The 27,266-nt window shown below is 36.8% G+C and overlaps 1 protein-coding gene across 1 annotated transcript; it reads right to left on the bottom strand.

The window, feature by feature from the left end:
• Positions 1-271: 271 nt before the first annotated feature.
• TMEM184C (transmembrane protein 184C) lies at positions 272-26,651 on the bottom strand. The gene is made up of 10 exons (XM_045998015.1): positions 26,426-26,651; positions 19,064-19,194; positions 18,929-18,965; positions 18,003-18,208; positions 7,486-7,560; positions 6,306-6,399; positions 3,586-3,698; positions 1,942-2,041; positions 1,272-1,443; positions 272-1,049 (listed from the first exon to the last, which is right to left on the bottom strand). The coding sequence occupies exons 1-10, from the start codon at positions 26,642-26,644 to the stop codon at positions 784-786; spliced, it is 1,413 nt and encodes a 470-aa protein (XP_045853971.1). The 5' UTR covers positions 26,645-26,651; the 3' UTR covers positions 272-783.
• Positions 26,652-27,266: the final 615 nt, after the last annotated feature.

A 27,266-nucleotide genomic window follows, 5' to 3' on the forward strand; every position in this document is an offset into this window, starting at 1 on the left:
ATCCAGCTTATTTTCATCTGAAAGTCATGGATAATCTGTTCATCTATTACCAGTGTTGCAAATAGGACTTTTAGATAGTAGTTGTTTTAAAGATTAATATTAGGTCCTAGCTAATTCTCCTAAAAGGAATGGAAGATACAGGTGTCTTTTCATTGTAGGTATGCAGTTTCTAAACTTTAATATTTCTGGACTTCTTTTTTGCTGTGCCTCTAATCAAGAACTTTTTGTAAAAACATTAAGGGTTTATGTTTAAAGAATGAGAGACAAAAAATTGCAGAAAATAAATGATAAATTCTTATTTATTGAAAGACATCCAGTTGAGAAATAGAGAAATAATTGTTAGGTAGGCATATATGGCACATGATTATGATTAAGTTCCACTAATTCATATTTCCAAATTACACTTTCTGCTAAACCCAGAGCATTATATTCATGCAGCAGTGGTAGGGAGCATTGATTTTTTTTTTTTTTTTTTAATGTCCATCCTCTTGGTAAAGCAATGTAGTATGAGGAACATTTAGTAGAATCATTTTCTACCAATTGAGTATGTGATGCTCTAATGTTAAGAAGAAATCAAGTCTAAGTCTAGGATATTCAGACTAACTATTTGTGATATACAAAACTCAGTCAGTTATATAAATCCAGTAGTTCCACCTGGCTTTCACGTTCTTTGTGTTGAAGTTTTCCCTCATTTATGGCTTGTCCCAAGCACAAAATCCTGAGCAGTGGGATACCAGGTAATGAAACAACATGGTAGCAGGAGTAGTTGCTTTTGCACACTGTTCAGGAGGCCACGGATTTATCTATAAGTTCTTTTTTCTCTTCTGTAGTATCATTACATAGTTCATCAGATACATTAGCTATAGTAGGTGTAGTCTGGGGAGTCACAGTGTGTCCAAACCCTTGGTAGTGACCCATGGGTGAAGGTGGTACAGAAGAGGCAACAGAAATTGCATCTTGTGAAGATGAGGATAACAAGCTTGTATGTTCATTTTGATCTTGATCCTCAGGAAAAAACTTTTTCCTAGGATGTCCCATGACTGTCCTTCCTTTAAAGTAATAGAAAAGTTTCCAAGTTAGTCAAAAGTTGTTTTTACCACTATAAACTTACCATTCTAAGAATAAGTTCTCCCTCCCATCTCTCAATTTGAAGAGCCTTACTGGTACTGCTTTAAACAAGTCTTTTCATCTCTTAAATAGCTACTAAATTGCCCTAGTAAGAGAACTGCAAGAACCTATCTATTTGAGTGAATGAAATGGCTGGTACTTACCAACATGCCTTACTTGTTCAGAAATATCATCCCTAATATCTGAAACATCCCACATGGCAAGAAAGGAATCAAAGCATGAGCCCTCTTCTGCTTCTTGCACATAGGGTTTATATGAGAAAGTGTAGTGATGAGCAATAGCGGCAAGGAACATCTCAATACAGATGATGAAGTCCTACAATAACAAAACAAAAAAGCAGCCATCTTTAAGCTTAAATCTAGTTAAAGGAAGAGCACTATCTTTCTCTCTTCTCAACAAGTATTTGAATATCAACAGCTATTTTTTTCCTCATAAGGTTATATTCATTTTTTCTTTTTCTAAAATAACTATTTTTGATCTCTTAAAAAAGGGACAAAATGGCAAAAATTTATATCTATTTTATACTACCTCAGTCAAGTATGTTTTTGCAAAATACAGTGCATTCTCAATCCACTGCCCAAAGACTAAGAGAAATGCACAGAGAGAAACTGACTAGGAAAAACCAAATCTAGGTTCTATTCCTGGTTCCACCACAAATTAGTGATGATGGCTGATCTCTCTAGGGTTCCTCCCTTTCCTCCTCGGCAGAGTGAGGAGAATAGTAGCCCCAGAGCTACATGTTGTCAGGTTCAGGAGATAATATGTAGAATGGATAAACAGTAAAGTTATATTAAGTTCACAGAGAGCACTAACCTGGAGTCCTGTAGCCACAGCTTCTACAGTTTGCCATTCCCATGTATGCTTTTCAGAAATAACGCCAACTTTTACCAACAAAGCAATAACCACTGCTTGCCTATATGTTAGGAAAAGGTAAACGCCATATCTATATCAAGCATAAAATGAGCAGGTGTTTTAAAAATATGTCATTTTAAAAAGTCAAGTCCCAGTACAACTTGTGGACCACCACACCACCACCACCCTGCCTTCATAGCATATTCCTGAAGACACTGCACATCTACTGTAAATACATTTATCCACTTTAAAAGTTTATTCTTCCAGTAGTTTCATCATACGAATTTTGATTATGCATTCTTATACACATGGAACTTCAAAACTTACATGTGTTTGTTTTGAAAGTGTATACAAGTAATTAGATTTTAAGTTCTTCCTATACCCAGACAATGCCCACAACCTTGAACAATAAACATTTAAAATAAAGGACAGACAAGTGTATTTACACATATATTATTCAGATTATTTTTTAAAACATTTTGAAACCAGTCTTGTTAGAAGTGCTGGAACTACAGACAAACTGAGAAGGCACTGGACTCCCAAGGTGGGAGTCACAATGAACATTTCCAGCACATCCATGGCTATGACCCTAAGGTTAAATTTTAACAGCTAATAATGAGATAGACAAATTCTGTATGTAAGAATTTTACTTCAATACTGCTTGTAATGGTCAAAGAATTAGGAACAATCTAAATGTCAATAGGAGAGTAGTTAAAAAGTTAGATCCACAGAACAGAATACTGAGTAAAACCAAAAAAACCCAAATGATAAGAAAACTATATCCTCACTTTATTGATAGAGAACTATATCCACAGCATACTGAATGTATCCTTGAATTCAGCAAGTTTGTATGGTATGAAACTCTTTTTGTGGCATTTTATATGTAACATTATCTGCACCACAATATTAATCATTCTTTCTGGTAGGATTTCAAGGATTATTCTTTTTCCCCTTTTTGTACTTGTAATACTGTTAAATTTGGTGTATTTGTTTCTAGGTCCTGTATAACCCACCCTTTTTACTAAACTGGGACCATGTACAGTTTTGCTGGGTGGCTCAGTGGGTTAAGCCTCTGCCTTCGGCTCGGGTCATGGTCTCAGGGTCCTGGGATTGAGTCCCGCACAGGGCTCTCTGCTTGTCAGGGAGCCTGCTTCTTCCTCTCTCTCTGCCTGCCTCTCTGCCTACTTCCTCTCTCTCTGCCTGCCTCTCTCTGTCAAATACATAAATAAAATCTTTAAAAAAAATGTATTTTACTAAGTAAATGAACATTACCTCACATTATTAAATATTCTCATGTTTATCTTTCAAACTACAGACTATTCTCTCATATGAAAGACCTACCATATATTCTTTAATGATTCCTCTACTGTTGAGACAGTTAGGCTGTCTCAAATTATTTTCTTCTTACAAATGTTATGGTGACCATCTGATTATTTTTTTATGAAAAACCAAGAAGGGCTAAACAGATGAACTTTTCAAAAGGTAAGTAGAGACATTTTAATTCATTTTCTATATTAAGACTATTTTGAAAATCCTCCCTAATCAATAGTGTTATTGCCCTATAGAAAATGAGAACATTTACATTTAAGAGAAAGCAACACTTACCAAAAAGAAACAAAAACCACCAGTTTTACACAAAGAAATTTGCCAACAGGTTGGATTGGACTCAGTTCTTCCTTCAGTACTTTGTAAAATAGAAGCAGGCAATACATGGCAAACTAGAAACAAAATTAACAACAGTTAAACTTCAATAAGAATAACTAAATACAGTAACAGAAATAACACAGTTACAAAGCAGAGACCTGGTACAGAGTAATGTTTTAGGCAATTTTTTCTAGGTTTTCTAGTCTGTTATTTTTATGTTATTTTATTTTAAAGATTTTATTCATTTATTTCACAGACAGAGATCACAAGTAGGCAGAGAGGCAGGCAGAGATAGAGGAAGGGAAGCAGACTCCCGGCTGAGCAGAGAGCCCACTGCCGGGCTTGATTCCAGGACCCTGGGATCATGACCTGAGCCGAAGGCAGAGGCTTTTGCCCTCTGAGCCACCCAGGCGCCCCTCTTCTGTTATTTTTAGATTAATAATGAGCTTTTAGAGTTTTCTGTGGATGAAATTACAGGATATGAAATTTTGCAGGAGAGATGTATAATATCTTCCCTGAAAATGTTTCTGAGTATTCCCTTATGGGGGCCCATAAAGAAAATAATGAATAGGGGCGCCTGGGTGGCTCAGTGGATTAAGCCGCTGCCTTCGGCTCAGATCATGATCTCAGGGTCCTGGGATCGAGCCTCGCATCGGGCTCTCTGCTCTGCAGGGAGACTGCTTCCTCCTCTCTCTCTGCCTGCCCCTCTGCCTACTTGTGATCTCTCTCTCTGTCAAATAAATAAATAAAATCTTTAAAAAAAGAAAAAAAAGAAAATAATGAATAAATGACTGTCATGAATGGAGGAAAAGGCCCTCATTCAGCCCAAATAATATATCTGCTTATCAGACGACACATTAAATAAGTACTATTTGACTAAAATTGTGACCATGAAATATGAAGGGAATCAGGGAAACAATTTTTCTTGAGGGTAGTATGTTAATCCAGCTCAATTTATTTTTTTTTTATTTTTTTTTTTTAAAGATTTTATTTATTTATTTGACAGAGAGAGAGATCACAAGTAGGCAGAGAGGCAGGCAGAGAGAGAGGAGGAAGCAGGCTCCCTGCGGAGCAGAGAGCCCGATGCGGGGCTCGATCCCAGGACCCTGAGATCATGACCTGAGCCGAAGGCAGCGGCTTAATCCACTGAGCCACCCAGGCGCCCCTCAATTTATTTTTTTAAAATAAGTTTTCAAGACTATTGTTTATTTTTAGAAATCAGTTCTAACAACCTAGTGCACTGTACATATAAATAAACATTTCCCTAGAAGTTTAGTTTTTCCCATTACAATTATATAAAATGTTCAGGTAAAATATTTTAGAACATGAAAGCAATAAAGAAAAATACAAAGGGGCCCATAGTCCCATTATCCAATCATTCCCTTCTACACATAAAGTGCTTTTTAACAGGTATCATCAACTAAAATGTAAAATTTTGTTGCCTGACTTTTCCCCCACTTTAAGTATGTTACTTTTTCTATGTTTCAGAGGCTCGATCATGACCTGAGCTGAAGGCAGACACTTGACCAACTGAGCCACCCAGGTGCCCCAAACAGTTATTTTTTAGATCATATTTTTCAGTTTCTAGATCATATTTTTTAAAAAAGGCATTCACAATTTCCCTTAATTCTAAATATATGAGGGAAATTTATTCCTCCATTTTTTTTTTCCTTTAAAGATTTTATTATTTATTTGACAGACAGAGATCACAAGTAGGCAGAGAGGCAGGCAGAGAGAGAGGGAGAAGCAGGCTCCCTGCGGAGCAGAGAGCCCAATGTGGGGCTCGATCCCAGGACCCTGGGATCATGACCTGAGCCGAAGGCAGAGGCTTTAACCCACTGAGCTACCCAGGCGCCCCTTATTCCTCCATTTTTATTCAAACCTGGTACTGGAGCGCCTGAGTGGCTCAGTTGGTTAAGCGTCTGCCTTTGTTTGGCTCAGGTCATAATCCAAAGGTCCTGGGATGGAGCCCTGCATCTGGCTCCCTGCTCAGTGGAAAGCCTACTTCTCTTTCTGTTTGTGGTGTATGCTCCCATGTGCTCTCTCAGATATATATAAATAAAATCTTAAAACCAACAAAACAAGTGTTTAAAAAAAACCAAACATGGTACTGTCATATACCAATTACACTTTTTTTTTAAGACAGACATTTTCTTTTTTTTTTTTTAAAGATTTTAATTATTTATTTGACAGACAGAGATCACAAGTACGCAGAGAGGCAGGCAGAGAGAGAGGAGGAAGCAGGCTCCCTGCAGAGCAGAGAGCCCGATGCAGGGCTTTATCCCAGGACTCTGGGATCATGACCTGAGCCGAAGGCAGAGGTTTTAACCCACTGAGCCACCCAGACGCCCCGACGTTTTCTCTTTTTGAGTACGCCTAGGTTATGTGCTTTTTAAGGAGAACACTGTGCTTTCATTTACGATATCCACACAAGTATGTAATGACTACCAGGACCAAATGAACAAACATGAACAACAGGTCAAGGTAAAAGTCACCAGATAATTTACAAAGATACTGTATTTTTATATATGTATAAAAACATGTTAAAGTTTCTTCAAGTTCTTTCCTATAAATTCAATTTCAAAATTAAAAAATAATGAACTTTATTCCCAAAGAAACTTCTGAGAAAATTAAGAGTCAAAGATACTAATTTAATGCAATTAAAATTAATATTTACTTACCAATTGTGACATGTTGTTTATTATAACCAAGTAAGTCCAAGCATTCGAAAAGCTAAAGTTCCCTTCATCATATATACCAAGCAGCTCACAGATTCTTAAATAGTAAAAATGAGATTTATGATTAACTAAATCAAAATATAATTTAAAACACAGCACTGACAGTAATACTTAAATTTACAAGTCAGTTTATTTAAAAGACCCCATAGATAAGACCCCACCTGATTTTTGGTCACAGAGGTGGTTTAAAATGAAAAAAAATTTCCAGTAATGCTCCATATTATTATCCCCCATCTTAAATCAAAATAAGACACATACATTGAATTAGAGGAGGTAATTACTAGATTAAAAAAAAATTAATGTCACCAAATTTTGAAAACCTTGTTAAGGCATGTAATGCAAGTCAATAAACAAAACTGTAATTTTTTCCCCAAACTATCTTGGGAGGTAAATTTTATGAATACCCAGATCTCAGAATTAACTTATATGATTCCCCAGTTTCTAAACTGCAGACAAATAAAGCATGCCTTCGTAAATAAATTAGTTTAATTCTAAGGAAAAGGTTACTAAAGACATGCTAGCTCAAAGGTAGAATAAAGAAATGAATGCTGCTTTTACCTTTCTTCCCCTTCTCTGAATATGCACAATTACGATTAGCAGACAAAACATTTAATCTATTCACTTTATCTGATATTCTTAAATTTTTAGGGAATAGTTTTACCAGATATCTTAATGATATGCCATTTTACCTCATCTCCTAAGCCTTGTCAGAATTCTTATAGAAGACAAATATGATTAATCCTTGAAATATAGTACTCATATTCTAGGTTAACCATATAAAAATAAAACCATATAATGAACCTAAGGTAGCATACTTTAACTTCATGTAACAGATGTTTTTGTAGAGCTATGTGAACATTAATATTTGAAAAAAAAAAAGCACTTTTAAAATGTTTACCAGAAAGCTGTGGAGATTGTTATTTAGAAGAATTCTGTGGTGATTCTTCACTTATAAACGGTTATCTTATTTTTTATAGTAGGGTTTCTATATACTCTGTTTTTTATAACAGACTAGATCTATAGCATAAACAAGTAAATTAATGCTCTTTGTGTATCAGTTGTTCCCACTGAAGTCAGAGCATGAGGATTTTAAGAAACAATAATATAAATTCTTTGTACTTACAAAGCAACAATGGTGGTGAATGGTCTGACCACTGTATACTGCAAAACACCCAGTTTGCACCTGAACAGCAATACTCTGCCAAAGAGTGGGGGAAAAAAAACCTTAGCATTTCAACTACTCATTTAAATAGTACCAGATTTTCTCCAAAGCCCCCCAAATTAAAATCACTTTGACAAATGATGCCGTATTTATATTTAATTCTTTTAATCTTGTCATTCTAAATGATAACTGAGGAAGAATGTAGATGGTGGCAAACATTGTTTAAATGCTGTTTTTAAAATTATTTGACAACTACATCTTCTGAAAGATTTCCCTTTCTGTGTTCAGTTTCAAATTCCTGATTACTGCAGCATAGAAAGAAGTGTGTCCCTGTGTTTCTAGAAGAAAGACTAAGTAACAAATGAACTGTATGCATGTAAATGTGAAAGCATATTCAGAAGGTATTATTTACATTTAAGGTTCAGTTTCAAGTTTGGAATTTTTAAATATCATTCCAGAGAGTATCACTGATTAGATATTATGAAAGGAGAAAAAAAGATCCTGCATAAACAGTTTTTATCCTATTGCTGGGCTCACTCAACATAGGAGAAAATTCACAAGGAGTAACAAAACAAAAAGTCCGGAAACAAAAAAGGCTCTCTACCTGACAGTCTTGTGCAAGCCTTCTTAAAGGACCAAACTGCTCTGACAGCAAATGCTTTATTTAGCACTGCTATCAGGAGAACTGATTATCAGTGTTAGGTATTACAAATCCCCTCATTTTAAGAATTATTTCATCTAGGGGCACCTGAGTGGCTCAGTCAGTTAAGTGGCTGACTCTTGATTTCAGCTCAGGTCATGATCTCAGGGTCCTGGGATTGAGCCCCATGCTGGCCTCTGCAGTCAGCAGAGAATCTGCTTGAGGAGTCTCTCTCCCTCTGCTCCTCTCCCCATGTGCACTCTCTCTCTTTCTTAAATGAATAAATCAATCTTAGGAAAAAAAAGAATTACATCTAAACTGAGAAGACGGAGGATCTGGCATTCAAGCCTTGAGGTGTTATGTTAATAAAACTGAATAAAGAAACTGCTGGGGTTCTGTATGCTGAGAGCCTTCTCCCTGCTGAAGTGGATCACTCCCATTTAAAGCCAAGTGTGCCCCATGTGGGGGCCTAAAGGGTGCACTTGGGCTTGTTGCAAGACCTCCTGGGAAAATGCCTTGGCTATACATGCTGTGCTTCCTGCTCCATCCTCTTTATAAAGTCAATTAGCTACCTTTGAAAGCTGTAGAGAATTACTGAACTGGAAGATGTATTTGAAGAAATTGCCCAAAATGTAGCAAAGGCTGAGACAAAGAGAAAATGTGAAAGAGAGTTACAAAGAACTGAACAAAATCAGAAGATCTAACATATATTTTTAGTTACAGACGACAGTAGAGGAAAGGCAAAATCAGAAGAGGTTATGGCTAGGAACTTTGCATAACTGATGAAAGATAAAAATCTACAGGTTGAGGCACCCTGTAAATTAGGCAGGGCTAAAGCAGAAACAAAACAATCTAAGTACTTCATGGTAAATCTGCAAAACATCAAAAACTGGGTCTTAAATGCAACTGGAGACAGATCATCTATCATGGAATGACAAACTGACAGGAGAAGCTTAACAGTAATAATCGAAGGCAGAATTAGGTAGAATAAAATCTTCAAAATGCTTGGAGAAAATTCCTGCCAACATAGAATTACACCCAACAAAACTGCCTTTCAAGAATGAGGGCTAATAAAGATACTTTTGGAGAGGTGTACCTGAGAAAATCTGACACTGCTACATTGACACTACGGGGAACTTTTAAGGGCCAGACTTTAGAAAGAAGGAAATGATCCCACACAGAGTTGAAATGCAAGGAGTTCAGAGTAAGTAAATTGTTAATATTTGTAGTTAAATCTACAGAAAATTTTAAAAAAAGGGGGGGGGGCACCTATCAGTGGGGTTAAAGCCTCTGCCTTCAGCTCAGGTCATGATCTCAGGGTTCTGGGATGGAGCCCCGCATTGGGCTCTCTGCTCGGCGGGGAGCCTGCTTCCTCCTCTCTCTCTCTGCCTGCCTCTACACCTGCTTGTAATCTCTGTTAAATAAATAAAATCTTTTAAAAAAAAAAAGGATATCCAAAAAAAAGTGTCTAATTTTTAAGATTAAAGTTAGATTTTAAGTAGTCACAGTAAATTTTAGACTCTTAAGTAGTCATGATAACATCAGAAACTATGTAACTTTTAAACCTCGTAAAAAATGGAATAAAAAAAATGGAGTAAAAAAATGAAAATAGCAACAATAACAAAATAATTAACTACCAGTGGAATCTGGAGTTAGTACCCATGTAGCAAACAGGTTGATACAGATGCAATAAAATACATATTTTCATAATAGGTAAAACAGTCATGCTAAAATTATAAATTGTCAAAGATTATACCCTGTTCTACCACTATATGAGCTGTGAAAAAGCTTTTAGTTTTCAAGGTTTCCTAAAAAGTATTTTGTAATAAAAAATCTATAATATATTATTTGTTAAATGTGGGTGTTTTAAAACAGATTTTTCTGATTACATTTGTTTGTATTCCTCTGTTTGGAAAACTTTAAAATTATTTACTAAAATCTTCATTAAAATGTGGATTCCTGAACTGGATCCTAGAAAGAAAAAGGACATTAGTGGAAAAACTTGGGCAATCTGAAGAGTCTGCAATTAAAAGTATTATACCAATGTACTTTTTTTTTTTTCCATTTTATTTATTTTTTCAGCGTAACAGTATTCATTCTTTTTGCACAACACCCAGTGCTCCATGCAAAACGTGCCCTCTGTACTTACTTTTTTTAAGATTTATTTATTTTAGAGAGAGTGTGGGCACACGTGCATGTGAGTGGGGGGAGGGGCAGGGGCGAGAAAGAGAATCTCAAGCCAGCTGAGCACGGACCCTTCACACAAGACTTGATATCAGGACCCTGAGATCATGACCTAATTTGAAATCAAGAGTCCGACACTTAACTGAGACACACAGGTACCCCACCAATGTATTTCTTAGTTTTGACAAATGTACCATGATTACATAAGATGTTAAACATTAGAGGAGGCTGGGTAAAAGTGTATTATAAATCTGTCTTGTCTTTGCATCTTTACCATAAATTTAAAATTATTCTAAAATAAAGGCTTACTTAAAAAATGGAGTCAGTGATAAAAGAATAGAAGACAAAAAGAAAACAAACAGATGGCAAGATTTTAAATGACTATATCAATAATCAAAAAAATCTAAATGGCCTAATTTAAGAATGAACTGTCAGATTAGAATTAAAAAAATACTAAACTTAAAAGAAGTAATATATCTAAAACATAAGGAAATGGAAAAGATGAAAGCCAAAGGTAGAGAAAGATATGCCAAGCAAATACTAAACAAAAGATGGGAAACCTATTAATATCAGACAAAATAACTTTAAAACAAAACTTTTTTTTTTTTTTTTTTTAGAAAGCATGCCTGAGACTGAAGGGGGAGGGGCAGAAGAAGGTAGAGGGAGAGAGACTTAAGTAGACTCCATGCTCAGCCTGGAGCCCAATGCAGGGCTTGATCTCATGACCCCAAGCCAAAATCAATAGTTGGATGCTTAACTGACTGAGCTTCTCAGGCACTTAAGACAAAAAAGATTATTTGGAATAGAAACAGCATCAAAATATATAAAATAAAAACTGAGAGAAGTACAGAAAGAAAGTGACAATCTGGCAGAATTTAAGTATCATTTTCAGTAACAGTACAAGTAGTCAAAATCAACAGAAATACAGAGAAGCTGAGTAACATAAGCTTGACCCCATCATGCACATAAATATAACACAGCCATTGATTAATATAGAATATACGTTCTCTTCAAGCACACAGAAAACCTTTATAAAAACTGATCATGTACTAAGGACATGAAACAAATCTTAACCAATTCCAAAGGCTATTATATACTATATTATATATTATTATTATATTATTATATATTATATATACTCAGAGAGAGTATATTCTCTGACTGCAATGAAAATCTACCCCAAATCCTGTTTGAAAATTTAAAAATATTCCAGAATAACTCTGGTAAAGAAAAAATCCCAATAGGAAATTAAAATTGGATGATAATGAAATTACAGAACATAAAATCTGGGATTTATGTGGTGATGGGATATTAACTAGACGTACTGTGGTGACCATTTTGCAATACATATAAATACTGCAAAATTATATTGTACAACTGAAATTAATATAATGTATGTCAATTACATTTCTATTAAAAAAAACCCTGGAATTCAGTGAATATAGAACCTGAAGGGAAATATACAGTTCTCAATGCAGTATTAAAAAAGGGGATGGCTGGCTGGCTGAATCAGAAGACCAAGTGACTTGATCTTGGAGTGGTTATGTTCAAGCCCTACATTAGGTGTAAAGATTTGTTAAAAAATTTAAAAACTAGGGGCACCTGGGTGGCTCAGTGGGTTAAAGCCTCTGCTTTCGGCTCAGGTCATGATCCCAGGGTCCTGGGATCGAGCCCCGCATCTGGCTCTCTGCTCAGTGGGGAGCCTGCTTCCCTTCCTCTCTCTCTGGCTGCCTCTCTGCCTACTTGTGATCTCTGTCTGTCAAATAAATAAATAAAATCTTTAAAAAAAAATTTTTTTTTAAACTAAAAAAAAAAAAAAGGCTGTGTAAGTTAGTGAGTTAAGGCTCTAACATGTTAGGAAAAGATAGTAAACCAAAAGAAATGGGAAAAAGGAAGTAAAAACAGGGCAGAAATTAATGATAGAGAAAACCAATATATTACACAGAAAATCAACAAAGCCAAAAATCAGTTCTTTAAAATTTTTATCATTTAAAATTTTTTAAAAGATTTTATTTAACAGAGAGAGAGTGAGCAGAGTGAGAGCGAGCACAAGTTGGGGGTGGGGGGATCAGACTCCCCACCGAGCAGGGAGCCTGATGTGCGGCTTGATCCCAGGACCTCAGGATCATGACCTGAGCCGAAAGCAGATATTTAACTGACTGAGCCACCCAGGTGCCCCCAAAAACCAGTCCTTGAAAAGACTAGTAAAAATAGGCAAACTTCTGACAAGATTGTTTAAGGAAAAAAATACACTAACAGCATTACAAATGGGAAACGATTCATAACAACAGATCCAGAAGAGACTGAGAAGATATAAATGTATGCCCATAAAGATTTATTTATTTGAGAGAGTGTGTGTGCGTGTATGAGTTGGGACAGGAGGGGGAGCAGGGATGGAGAAAGAATCCCGAGCAGGCTCACTGCTGAGCTTGGAGCCCAACTTGGAGCTCCATCTCAGGACCCTGAGATCATGACCCAAACTGAAACTGAGAAGGACACTTACCTGACTGAGCCACCCAGATGCCCCTGCCTATACATTTTTAAACTTTTTAAATTTTGCCTAATTCCTAAAAATTTTATTTTTTAATAAATGATTTTAGAAACAACAAGATGCCTAAATAGTTCTATACTTGTCCTCCCATAAAGTCCAGGTCTAATCTTCAATGATATAGTTAGTGTTTTCCTGTAACACAAATAAAAGGCGATAATGTCTATTCAGGCAGTATAACTTGGATATGAAAATCAGACAGGAACAATGTAAAAAAGGAAAATTATAGTCTAATCTTACTCATGAGCATAGATGTAAAAATTCTAAACAAAATATGAGAAAACCAAACCTTGTGGTGTAGCAAAGCAGATGATACATCTTAATCACTTTGAATTTATCCTTGAAATACAGGGGGTTTTAACATTAGAAAAGCTATTAATCTAATTCACTAAATTAACAGGTTTTAAGGCAAAACCAACCATCTCAAAAGACACAGAAAAAGCATTTGATGAAATTTAATCATTTACTCATGATTAAAAATTCAAACAAGCTAGGAGTAAAAGAGAGCTAGCTCATTTAACTTGATAAAGGATGCCCACAAAACACCTTTAAATTCCCTTTACAATCAGGAATAATGTAAGAATATCTAGGACTACTCAACAGCATGGTGAGAAGAGAAATATATAGTATAGACTGGAAAGCAGAGAGATCCTTCCCTTGAAGAGGACTATCTTCACAGAGAACTTTGAAAGATCTACAGACTAAGAAAATGTGATTTTTGGGTATAAGACGAACATACCAAAACCAACTGCCTTTCTACACACTGGAAGCAATTAAAATGATTTTTAAAATAGATGCCATTTATAATATCAATAAATATGTTTATAAAATCAACAAAGATAGGTAAGACTTTTGAAAGTATATCTGAGGAAATGTACTTTAACTGAAAGGTAAATTAAGAGCTAAATAAGTAGAAAGCTAGACCATATTCATAGGTAAGACTCAAAGAATCATAAAGATGTCAATAAACCAAAGACAATTCAATTACAATTAAAAACAAAACAAAACCCACGGGTTTTTCAAGCAACTTGCCAAATTGTTCCTGAATTTATATTATATGTAAGAGCAAAGACCCAAAAATAGCCAAGACAATAGGGTCAGAGCCCTTGCCCCTCACTTTAAGGTTTATTAATAACTTGTAGTAGTTAGTGTATGGAATTGGTCCAGGAATAGAAAAGTTAACCAATAAAACAGAAAAAAAAAAAACAAACAAAAACCCCCAAAAAAACCCAGTAAGCCACAGACAGACCCATACGTGTTGAAACCTGACATGAGACAGAGACAGCAAGATCAGTGAGTGAGGGAGAAGGGAGAGAATGGTGCTAGGACATTTAGCTATTAGAATAAAATGAAACTGCATTCCTACCTCACACAACATAAAACATCAAATGTTTATAAATCTTAACGAGAAATTTTATAAGAAAAGCACAGGACAATGTTTTTGTAATCCTGTAATTGGAATAATTTTTTGAACAAGACACACAAAAGTACTGACTATAAAATAAGATGAATTTAACTATATTAAAATTAAATTCAAAACTTCTATTTATCAAAAGATTTAATAAAGGTGCCAAAGCATGCCAAAAACTGTAAAAAAGGTATTTTCTATACACACTAAACAAAGATTTGTATCTAAATATATAAATATCCCCTACAAAGCCATGAGACAGACAACCCATTAAAAAATGAGAAACAAGGTGCCTGGGTGGCTCAGTTTGTTAAGCAACTGCCTTCCGCCTTCCGCTCAGGTCATGATCCCAGAGTTCCAGGATGGAGTTTCACATGGGGCTCCCAATTCCGCGGGGAGTCTGCTGCTCCCTCTGACCTTCTCACCTCTCACATTCTCTTTCACTCTCTAAGAAATAAAATCTTTAAAAAAAAAAGAAAAAAGAAAAAGAAACAGAAAAAAGCATCCCTTGGGAACGGAAATACAAATACTTAATAAAAAGTTGCTTAACCTCATTACTCATCAGGGAAATTCAAATTAAGACCACAGCAATATACCACTTTATATTTCCCTGACAGGCAGACATAAAGAAGTCAGGGTAATTCCAAATGTAGGTGAGGATGTGGTTCAAGTAGAAGTGTTTTATACTGTCAGTGGGTGAGGAATATTGTACTGCCACTTCAGAAAACAATTTACCACTAATAAAGCTGAAAAAAACCTAAAGACGTAGCATGCCACTACAAGGTCCACACCCTAGGGCAATTTTTTTCAAACTGTCAAATTTAACTTGTTAGGCCATGACCTGAATTTTAAAAACAAGAGGAAGGAAAGGAATATAGAGTAAGGATTAGTACCATTTCATGAAACCATTTCTTTCACCAGTATACTAAATCAACTGGTAAATGGTTTCCCCTCCTCTATACAAAATTTAAGGTTCACTGAAAGAAAACTCAGTGTGCTCACTGTTTATGTTACAGCAAGAGGACAAAAAGCTGACCTAGCTTTTTAATCAATTAACAACTGCAAACTTGCCATGCTATTTACATCTTATAACCAAACCACTATACTGAATTATCCTCAACAGCAGAGCCTGATTAATTATCAGATTTGTAACACCAGTTACCTACTAGAGGGAGACTGGTAACCTACAATGCATTTATACATAAGAGCCATTTTATTATTACTAAAACCATACCTCTAAATTACATAACATAGGTAAACACGTAATCTTTTTTCAAAGCAAAGAATACCTGAGTTATAACCATGGATGCACCGCTGACATTATTCAGGCAGCAGCTGTCAAAATTCAAGTCTCAGGAAATAAATGAAACCAACTCAGAGATTAACAAGAATAAATGTAATTGTGTAGTGAGGAACAAATTAATTCCACAAGCACAGACTAGGGGGATTTTGACCAGTAGTATTCCTTGAAAAAGGTATGGGGTTTTAGTGGACCCCAAACTAATTGTGATGAGCCATCCTGAAGATAGAGCTAGAGTCTCATTTTAGGTTCTGTAGTATTAGGAGGAGAGTCCTAATCAAAGCCAAGCCATCATCATTACATTTACTGGATCACTGCAACCTCTACCATCCTTGTCCACTCTCAATTCAGTCTACAAAGAGCACAATAATCTCTGAAAATGAAATTTGGGCACTAGTCCTCTATTCAACATCCTATAATGGCTTCTCACTGTCCTGACCAAACTTTAGACAGGTCTCCTCTGAGTTGTCTTGTCTTTTTTTTTTTTTTAATTTAAATTTTTTTTAAAGATTTTTAAAATTTATTTGACAGACAGAGATCACAAGCAGACAGAGAGGCAGGCAGAGAGAGAGGAGGAAGCAGGCTCCCCGCTGAGCAGAGAGCCGGATGAGGGGCTCCATCCCAGGACTCTGGGATAATGACCTAAGCCACCCAGGCGCCGCCCCCTTAGTTGTCTTTTCAACTAGGCATCATTCTCAGGCCTTGTCCTTGGCCTAAGTCAGACTGAGTAAGAATACTGCTAAGTCATCCCCGTACCTCTGATACCTGATTACCCTTGATACCTGCTAAGCTCCTCACCCCCAGTCTTGATGTGTAAGTGCTTGGTCTGCCCTTCAAAAGAATTCTATTATGCCATTTTAAAGAGAATCCCCCTTCCCTTGATGTCTCCTCTCAGTAATTTTCCATCCAGTGATCACCTCAATCTGTTCATTAGCTATAAATCTCTCTATCCATATTGTATTTGTTGCTGGGCACAGTATCTCTCCCCCATTTCCAACTTAAAATAGTTTTCTCTTACTATTCCTCTTTCATAGTCTTTTCCTTTACCTTCATAGCATTTCCTGATGTAACTAACTCTATATTTGTGTCTTCATTTAATTCCAAATGTCTGAACTGAAATGTAGGTTCTATGAGTTCTACATCTGTTATAAGCACTAGAATATATCTGTATATTGGCACATACTAAATGCTCAATACGTATCAAGTGTGTTAATGAACATATTAAGAGCTTACCATTTAAAATAGTTAGGTAGCTCCCTGTCATTGCAAGTGTGTAAACTAGAGACATATATAGTCCCAATGTTGGACAAATGGTTCTGTATTGCATAGTAGGCAATACAGGTCTCTCCAGGTTGTAGATCTACACTGATTACTGTAACTCCAAATCATTCCAGTTATCTTTTTTTTTTTTAAGATTTTATTTATTTATTTGACAGACAGAGATCTCAAGTAGGCAGAGAGGCAGGCAGAGAGAGAGGAGGAAGCAGGCTCCCTGCCGAACAGAGAGCCTGATGTGGGGCTCGATCCCAGGACCCTGGGATCATGACCTGAGCTGAAGGCAGAGTCTTTAATCCACTGAGCCACCCAGACGCCCCCATTCCAGTTATCTTGACTGGCAACTTTCACCTTAGTCCCCATTGTCAGTGATCAAGTCCAACCAGATCTTCAGTTGCAGTCTCTTCCTTTCATTCCAATTTCATCTCTCCTTCTCAGCTTATCTCACAAATGGACTAAAATAATAATCTCCTAATTTATCTCTCCATTTCTGGAATCTTCCTCCCTCCAATGCATTCTGTATAGTATTGCAAAATTAATCTTTCTAAAATGGTACCTTCAAAAGTTTCCTTAATGAAAAATATCCAATGGCTCATTCATATAAAAAAATGCAATCTTAGCTTCAACTGAAATTTTCAGGCTTTATTTTTCTTTATTGTCTTCTATGGCTATAGAGTAAGGCCAAGAGACCATTATATAGTACTAGAATAAACACTATTTGTTGGTGCTTCATATCGTATGCTATTTCCCCACTTACCCACTTAGACTATCTTATCCCTGGGTCTTACACCTGATTTTGCCATTAACTAGCTATGTAATCTTAATCTCTATAGATCTTGGGTCTCAACAGAAAAGGATGTTGACTAAATGATTCATAAGAGTTTTCTTCCCTGCAAGTTGTCTATTTAGGATAAATAATGTACAAGAGAGTTCTTTGTATGTGTGGATTATAAAAATGTATTTTCATACTCTTTAAACTTGACTATGAACTACTTGAGGGTAGGAACTCTTCTTAAACTTTCAGTTCTGCTCCTAGTACTTAACATGCTGCTTTATAGAGAAATGACTGGTGCTTAAAAATTTTGTTTAAATACATAAAAAGATTAAAATCAGTTATACTTACTCTCCCATAGTCCATGGTGGACAGCAACACAATGGCGGGAAATGCTTCTGCTGATCTTTGGCTTCAAGGATTAATACCAGATTTGGATACCGGTTAGTTAGATAATTGGTAAGGAATCCCATAAAGTTGTAAATGACATAAGCTTCATAACATTCCCTGCAGGTATCCACATATATTGCAATGCTGGGGTATTTCAAAGCTACCCACTACGAAAAAACACAGATGTTAAAAATAGTTGCAGCTAAACGAACTGCCATCCAATTAATGGTTATCACAATGCTAATTTTTAAACTTGATATTTATATCAAACTTTCTAAAATTTATGAGAGCTACCAGATAATCTGTGAAATGAATTTTTAAAAGCAAAAAAGGTACTGGATACTGGTAAAAACATTCATGTTGGGGGGGGGTAAACAGTAAATATGAAGAAAGAAACTAAATTATTCTGTAATTAGGTTCTTAAATACAATCTGAAATTTTTCTTGAGATGATCATAGAAAATGCAATTAAAGATATTTCCTTTATATTTAACCAAATTAAAGCAGTGATCTATGACAACTGCATGTTTGAATCCATCAGGGAAGGGTTTTCTCCCCCCCAAATAAAAGATTTACTACATAAAAAGGATGATAATATAATTTTAAATATTATATTCTTTAAAGGACTAAGAGGTAGTACTTAGAAATTTTACACGATTAAGCAAAGAAAATAACTATAGATTTTTAAAAATTTAAAACACCCATCTTTTCTATTGTCGTACTTCATCTTTTTTACTAATATTAAAAACAAGTGAATCTTAGCACTTTTCTTACTAATCTGACTCCTTACTGCCAAAGAATAAACTTTCATTACTGTAAGCATTCTGTAAATATAGTTATATCATCAAGCAAGTTCTTAGCTAATGAGATAAAATTAAATATACTTACACTATCTAAACTGTATATAGGTACCATCCAAAGAATCCTAGTTGGAAAGCAAAGCATAAATTAAAAACATTTTACATCACAGTTATGAAATAAGTGAACATAACACTAGAAGAATTAAAATATATTCACACTTACCTTATTATTGGTTTCTGTAGTTCCGGTTGTGTATAATGTACTAAATGTTGCAATATCACCCACAGCGATATAGGTATAGTCAATAGCAAAAAGATTCCAGCAATAAACCAAGCCTTGGTGTGTATTCCAACCTTTAAAAAAAATAAATATTAATAAAGTAAATCCTGATTAAAACTGAAAATCTAAATTGAGAATTACAAGCAGGCTCCATGCTCAGGATAGAGCCAAACTCAGGGCTTGATCTCATGCCCTGAATTATGACCTGAGCTGAAATAAGAATCAGACACTTAACTGACTGAGCCACCCAGGCACCCCAAAAAAATCTTTTATGGTCTACTCCTTTGCTTTTATGTTTGGAGAGTTAAAATCCTACATACATTTTCTGTGAATTTTATTGTTACCCAACATATTAATAGAACATGTACAGAGTATTACCTAATAACTTTGCTGAGTTTTTTATATGCGTTATGTCTTTTAACCCTCCCATTTGATAAGTACTGTCAGAACTACTGTCCAAATAAACTGTGTTAATTCATGCTACCTCTCTTATATATAACAATATCAACTCAGGATATTACATTTTAAAAAGCTCTAATTTCATTTTTTAGGTCAGTATCTGATCAATATTTTATTCTTTAAAAGCTCACTCAATTTCTAAAAATATACTTTGGATGACTTTTTTTTTTTAAGGTTTTATTTATTTATTTGAGAGAGAGAAAGAGACAGCTTGAGCAAGGGGGAGGAGTAGTGAGAACAGGGAGGAGCAGACTCCATGCTGAGCAGGAAGCTGGATGAAGGGCTGGATTTGGAGGACTCTGGGATCATGACCTGAGCTGAAAGCAGATGCTTAGCCGACTGAGCCACCCAAGCACCCCTGAGCTATCTCATCTTAAGGTAGAGTTGCAGCAATTCACTCAACTTTCCTGCCCCCTCCTCCCAAATTTTGAACTTCTGTTCTATCTGTGGAGCCAGAGGGAATGAATTTTACATTAATTTGTGAATTCACTCTTTAAGGCAGGAGTACAAATTAATGCTCATTTTTTAAAGGAAAAAAAGTGGGCATTTAATTTTGGTACTTTTGGAATGTGAACAGTTAATTAAAAGAGCTAAAGTCCACAACTTCTAGTTTTACTTTTTTGAACAAGATATTTTTTTTTTCAACAGGGGTATAAAAACAGAAGTATAGAGAGAACAAATGCTTTTTACAACAATGAACTTCTTCACTAAACGGTATGGAAAACCTGAAAAGCAAACAGAGTTATCCCTTGAACAATTTGACAGTTAGCACCCCATCTCCTGCACAGGTGAAAATCTGTATATAATTTTTGATTCCCAAAAACTAACAGCCCACTACTGATCAGAAGCCTTACCTATCACATAAAGTCCTTTAATAGACATTCTGTATGTTACATATATTATATATTGTTTTCTTAAAGTAAGCAAGTAAGCTAGAGAAAAGAAAATGCTATTAGAAATCGAAGAGAAAATACATTTATAGCACTACACTGTATTTATTGACAAATATCTGTGTATAAGTGGACCTATAGCAGTTCACACCCATGCTGTTCAAGGATTAACTACACAAAAAGTCTTGCTGAATGCTGGAGAATAATCAAAACAGTAAGTGAAAACTAAGTATGTGGAGATGAAGATTCTAAAAGGAATGTCTGTGCAATCATCTTCCAGGATTTTTGCTTGGCTCAATTTCATTTAATATTTAGTACAGGTGGTCCCAGACTTACCTGATTCAACTTTCAATTTCTTGACTTTACAATGGTGCAAAAATAATATGCATTCAGTAGAAACTATACTTCAAATTTTGATCTTTTCCTGAGTTTTTTGCTGTGTGGTCTGATGTTCTTCTCCTGATGCTGCGCAGGGGTAGGGAGCTGTATCTCCCAGTCAGATATGGAATCAGGAGGGTAGACAATCTATACACTTACAACTTCCTTCACATGTGATGGGATTACATCCCTATAAACCCATAAACCCATTGTGGTTGAAATACCCTAAGTTGAAACTGCATTTAATGCACTTAGCCTGCCAAACAGTATAGCTTAGCTTCGCCTCCCTTAAATATCCTCAGAACACTTACATTAGCCTACAGTTGGGCAGAATCATCTGAAACACAGCCTACTTTATAATAAAGTGTTCAAGATCTCATATCTCATGTAATTTAATGAATACTATAATAAAGTGAAAAACAATGGCTATATGGATACAGAACAGCTTTAATTATATCGGTTGTTTACCCTCATGATTGCATGGCTGGTGGAAAGCTACAGCTTGCTGCCCAGGCCCAGCATCATGAGAAGAACATTATACTACAAAGCACTAACTCAGGAAAAGATCAATATTCAGAATCTGAAGTACGGTCTCTACTGAATGTATACTGCTTTCACACTACTGTAAAGTCAAGAAAATCATAAGTCAAACCATCATAGTTGATACCCACAGTGCCATTCTGTTTTTCACTTTCAGTACAGTATCCAATAAATGACATGAGATACTCAATACTTTATTATAAAATAGGCTGTGTTAGATGATTTTGCCCAACTGTAAGTTACAATTATTCTGCGCATATTTATGTGGCTAGGCTAAGAGAGGATGTTTGGCTGGTTAAGTGCATCAAATGCATTTTTACGGACAATATTTTCCACTTCTGAAGGGCTTATCAGGACATAACCCCATTATAAGTCAAGGAAGACCTGTGTTCATTTTAACGATGACGTAGAATAATAATAGCAGCATATTCTAGATCTTCTCTGTTACAAGGTGACAATTAAGAACCATACTGTCAACTAATTTTAATGCCCACGTTTGTTGTTATAATTCCTTAGTGCCAACTTGGTGGAAGACTTAAGAGAAAAATGATGTGCCTGTGACTAATGAACGCCAAGCATCCTCAGTGTGCTATAAAAAAGAAAGTTCTTTTCAAATGATCATAAAACAAGTGACTAGAGAACTGAGTCATTTCAGTAGAGTGATGCCAAATTAAAAAAAAAAAAAAAACTCGCATCAAAGAGTTAGTACCATTTTTACACTGCAGGTGGTAGTTTCAGAAACACATCATCTGTCCATATTGATGCCATTAATTTGAATCACTGGTTTTATAGTTTTTGACTTTTGAGATACCTAAAAAAGCTATATACGTAAGAAATGTAATCTGTTTTGTGTGCACACATATTTAAGAAATAAGTAAACGTTAGGTATCTGCAGAAATTATTAATATAATTATTACCTTTATTTTAATTTACATTTATTTCTCAATAAATTATTCACATTTGAATTGATATGAGGATATCATTAAGATTATTAGACTTAGCAGCCATAAGCGGAGACTCGTAGTATAGATTTTTCCCTCCTATGGTAACTTGAAGAAAGCAGAGAGGAAAGAAAAAACCATTAAGGACAAACATCCAGGAGTGAGTTAAGTAAACCTGAGCCAAATGCTTTCAGAGCAGAGAGTAGAGTGCAGTAAGAGAGTGCTCTCTGGATCCAATCCTCAGGAGAAGAGAGGAGCACTTACATAGAGAGAAGCTACTTGGGGCATAAGTACACGTAGGGCAGGGTAAAATGACAGCAGAGTAGTTTGACAGTATGTGTTCACTTAACTTACTGGACTTCCATTATCCGTGGTCAGCCAAATAAGAGACAGAAATAGTTTAAGTAGTTCAGATGGTCATCTTCCCATTCCAATAAGTAAGTATATGCCCCACGGTGGGCATAGGATGGGCTCTATGAATTTCCTATTTTTTACAATCTCAGTTCCCACTGACTTCTCACTGTGGAAGCACAGGAATTCTAGTGTTTAAAACACAAAAATGTTTTTCATGCAAACTGTTCCTTAACATTTAGTGCTCAAGCAAATGTATGTTACTCTGCTTCAGGCATTCGACTGAGAACCCAATCCCAACTAAGATGTTGTTCCACAAGAAAAAGAAATTGGGGCTCCAAAGCAATAGTGAAATTTTAAAAACAAGTGATAATTAGGGCTTACTGAACACCTACTATGTGGCAGGCCCCATGTTAAGCATTTTCGATACATAAACTCATTTAGTGAATAATGATGAAGAGAATGATATATCGTGTATTAAACACTTAGCACAATGTCATGTTAGCCACTATCTCTCTGTGTCAGTTTCCCTACCCATAGAATGAGGCCAATTCCTATGCTTCACAGGTTTTAAGAAGATCAAATAAAATTACACCTAAATCTTGGGGACATTCTCTACTTACTGTATGTAACCTTAAAAACAAAACACAACAAGAGAAAAAAAAAAAAACAAAAACAAAAAAACCTGCTTAACCCACACTCCTATCCATAATGCCACTCATTTCTCTGGTCCATTTCATAGTAAAAATACTAAAAACAAAACCAAAAATGAACAAAAAAAACTTGTCTTCATATCCTGATACTACTTCTTTGACTCACATTCATTCTTCCAACAGTTTCAGTCCTTGGAGCTCCTCAGAAACCATTACCAGGATCACCAATGACCCTCCTACCTTATGAAAACCAGCAGACAACTCAGGAGCACTGTACACTGTTCAGTATTCAACTCCTGAAAACACTCTCCTGTTCTGGCTTCCAGACACCACTCTTTCGGCATTCTGTTTCCTCACTGGCTGATGCTCTTTTGTTAAGTTCTTATTCCTCTACCAGATTTCTAAATGTTGGTGCCAGGTCCTTAGCCTCTATAATCTCATTCACCCTTATGGATTTTTTTTTTCCCCCTGAAGATTTCATTTATTTATTTGACAGAGAGAGAGAGAGAGAGAGAGAGAGAGAGAGCGCGCGAGCACGCGTGCAAGTGCACAAGCAAGGGGGAGTGGAAGAGGGAGAAGCAGGCTCCCCTCTGCGAGGTAGGCTGATGCAGGGCTCCACCCCAGGACCCCAGGATCTCCACCAGAGCACAAGACAGGCACTTATCCAACTGAGCCACCCAGGCACCCTATCCTTATGACTTTAAACATCTCTGTTCTGACAACTCTCATTTTAATATCTGCAGCTCGAACCTCTCTGAACTCTCGACTTGCATATCCAACTGTGTATCTGACACGCCCATCTGATTGTCTCTCATCCACTTCAAACTAAATGTCCAAAGCAGAACTCAAATTTCTCTCAAACCCGTCCCAATCAATTTTCCATCTCAGTAACTGGTATCATCACTATTTACCCTATTGTTCAAGATAAAAAAACTCACAGTCGTTCTTGATTACTTTCTTTCTTTCATGGCCTCTCCTCCCCAACCCAACCTTCGGTAAAGTCTTGTTTTTTCACTGCCAAGGATACTTAAAATTCACTTTTCCAGCTCTATTTCTACTATCCTGATTTGGGCCGTAAGTCATTGTAACTCAGGCACTGATGACTTCTTAAATATTGTGAAGAGCTTTCTAATGTCCCTTTACTTCCACTTAATTTTCCATAGTTGGCAGTGGTGTTTTGAAGATGCCCACTTGTTCATTTCTTAGATCTTTTTTTAGTTTCTTCCATAGCATTTTGTGCAATTTTATTTTACTGATTTGGGGTTTTGTTTGTTTGTTTTTTGGGTTTTTTTTTTTTTTTTTTTTTTTTTGGTTGTAGTGGTCTCCACCACTAAGTTCCATGCAAGTGGGAACCAGGTTTTTAGCTCTCACCACACCAAACCATGCCTGATTTATCACTGGGATAAAGGAAAGTTTGCAATTTTTAAACAGGGTAGCTGGGTAATATGAGTGGACCTGAAGGACATAAAGGAATAAGAATACCACCTGGGATAAGAGAATGCCACGGATGGGGAACATTTAATGTAAAGGCCATAGCCTACTCCAAATGTCTGAGCAAAATCACTGGTAGAGGGGCGCCTGGGTGGCTCAGTGGGTTAAGCCTCTGCCTTCCGCTGAGGTCATGATCTCAGGGTCCTGGGATCGAGCCCCACACCGGACTCTCTGCTCAGCGTGCAGCCTGCTTCCTCCTCTCTCTCTGCCTGCCTCTCTGCCTACTTGTGATCTCTCTGTCAAATAAATAAATGGAATCTTAAAAAAAAAAAAATCACTGGTAGAAGCCCAGAATTGGGCAAAGTCAGAGGGGGATGAGGCGGGGGTGGTGTCAGATTATGTTGGGCCATAATGGCCATAGTTAGAGCTACCGGCTTTTAATCTGGAACTCTCTGAGTATTTGGAAAATTTACAGAAGAGGCACATAATGTGACTTACGTTTTAATCAGATAATTTGGCTGGTGAATTGAGAATTGTCCAGATAAGACATGAAGACAATTTGGTTCAGGGTGTTTGCAGTAGAAACTGCAGATTAAAATTTTCCTTAAAGGCTGCCACTTAAAAACCACAGATAACTAACAACTAAGTGAAACTTACATTGGATTGGTATTATATGTATTAGCCTTAAAAGGAGTTCCTATGCCACATTCCAAAAAAATATTCCCAAGTAAAAGAATCCTAGTTGTATGAAGATGTCTATACTTGATTTCTGGTAGAGAAATCATGAGAATAATCTACACTTCTAACAAATGGAGACTATTTAACATAGTGGAATATTATATTAACATCACAAATAACTACATAGGCTATGCCAATATGGGAAAGTCAACAAAATATAATTTAGTGAACACAGAGAAAGCAAAATGTATATTAAGCTGCATTTTGTTTAATAATGTAAGAATCATTTCCAAAGCCTAAAATAGCCATGGGCTTGCCATTGCTCTTGTAAAATAGGTGTTGCTAAATAAAAGTACTTTCTGGTAATTTATTAACTTAGAATTGAAAATTCACTATACAATTTTTATAAAGTACCCGTCTACGTTGAGTATTTACCTTGGGTCTTTCACCTTGTAGTACTTTACTGATGTCACAATAAGAATATGACATCAAAAAATATACAAGGGGCTTTTTGCAAAATATTTGTTGGTTAAGAGCTAATTTCTAAGTAAAAACAAACTAGAAAGTCAAACCCACTAGAATCCTTTAATTCAGGAAGCTAGTTAAGTGCTAACAGAATTCAAATATATGGTTTTCAAAGTTGTTTATTTGATCTAGTCAAGTCCAATATCTGAACAGATCAGATTTCAGGAATAAAATTACCTTACTTTCTGGGAATTGATGAATACTTGCAAAAGAGTGCTCTTCTAAACAGCAATCTTAATATAGTCTATTTTCTCTACCTGGTCCTCCTCCCACCTGCAGCATGCTTTGAAATATCGTGAACAAGAAACCAGACAGGTTTATCAACTACGACTGGGCTCATTTACATGACGCAATTTTCAGGATATCAAGTCTGGGGCATCTGGGGTAAAAAATGGGCAACCTTAGATAAGCAGGACCGTAGAAGAAAGGGTAGACACCGATGGTGAAGGACCCTCTTACCTCCAACTTCTGTAATTCCCACACGCATAGAGGAACCGCAACCACTATGGACACCAGGTAGATGACCACCGCTAAAGGTCGAATCCACTGTCTCCAATTCCTCCAGGTACAAGTGCAAGGCATGTTTCCGCATAAATCAGCTCCAAGTAGCAAGGAAAAAGAGCTCGAAGGAGACTGTAATGGGGAGCCCTGTTCTTTGGCTGTTGTGTCAACTCGCATACTACAGAGAACAGCTGTTGGGGGACTTTACCAGCAGCTCGAGCCGCCTCCTCGGCCCGCGCTGTGCTTTCTGCTGCTGCTACCGCAACTGCGGCCGCTCAGGGTGCTACCAGGGAGCAGTGCGGGCAGCATCCTTTCTTCCCTGCCCCGCATCTGCCCAGTTCTTCCGCGGTGGAATCCACGGGCGGAGCCGCTGCCCTCACCTGGGTATCGCCCAGAGCTCCGCCTGCACCATGGCCTCGAGGACAGCGGCGCCGACCAGGACCGACTTCTAAACACCCTGAACACAGTTTGGTTCTGCCCCGCAGCTGCCTGTCCACTTGCTCTTTTCCTGGGTAGTCGAGCTTCCTCCCTCCCGCGCCTGCAGGGGTCTCTTGGCCCGATTCTGCCGGCAGACAAGAGGCGAGGACTCAAGCCCGCGGGGGCCAGGATTTCCTCACTCACACCCACGGGACATCCCCCACAACGGAACCCAAGGCCAACCCAGGGCTTCCGCTTCCGCCCCCGCTGTTTGAGGGTGCTGATTCGTCTACACTGCCAAACTGGGCCCACCCCATCCGGCTCGCTTTACACTCTCTGATTGGTCATTTGCAGGGGGCGGGGCTGTAGAGGCGTAGAAAGG

Source organism: Meles meles, chromosome 2 (genome assembly GCF_922984935.1).
Source record: "Meles meles chromosome 2, mMelMel3.1 paternal haplotype, whole genome shotgun sequence".
NCBI classification, from domain to species: domain Eukaryota; kingdom Metazoa; phylum Chordata; class Mammalia; order Carnivora; family Mustelidae; genus Meles; species Meles meles.

Coding starts and splice junctions, on each gene's coding strand:
- TMEM184C (XM_045998015.1), bottom strand. CDS start 26,644: ATGCGAGTTGACACAACAGCCAAAGAACAGGGCTCCCCATTACAGTCT. Junction 7,561..18,002: donor CCACCATGGACTATGGGAGA/GTAAGTATAACT, acceptor ACTCTTTGGCAG/AGTATTGCTGTTCAGGTGCA. Junction 1,050..1,271: donor TGAACAAGTAAGGCATGTTG/GTAAGTACCAGC, acceptor ATTACTTTAAAG/GAAGGACAGTCATGGGACAT.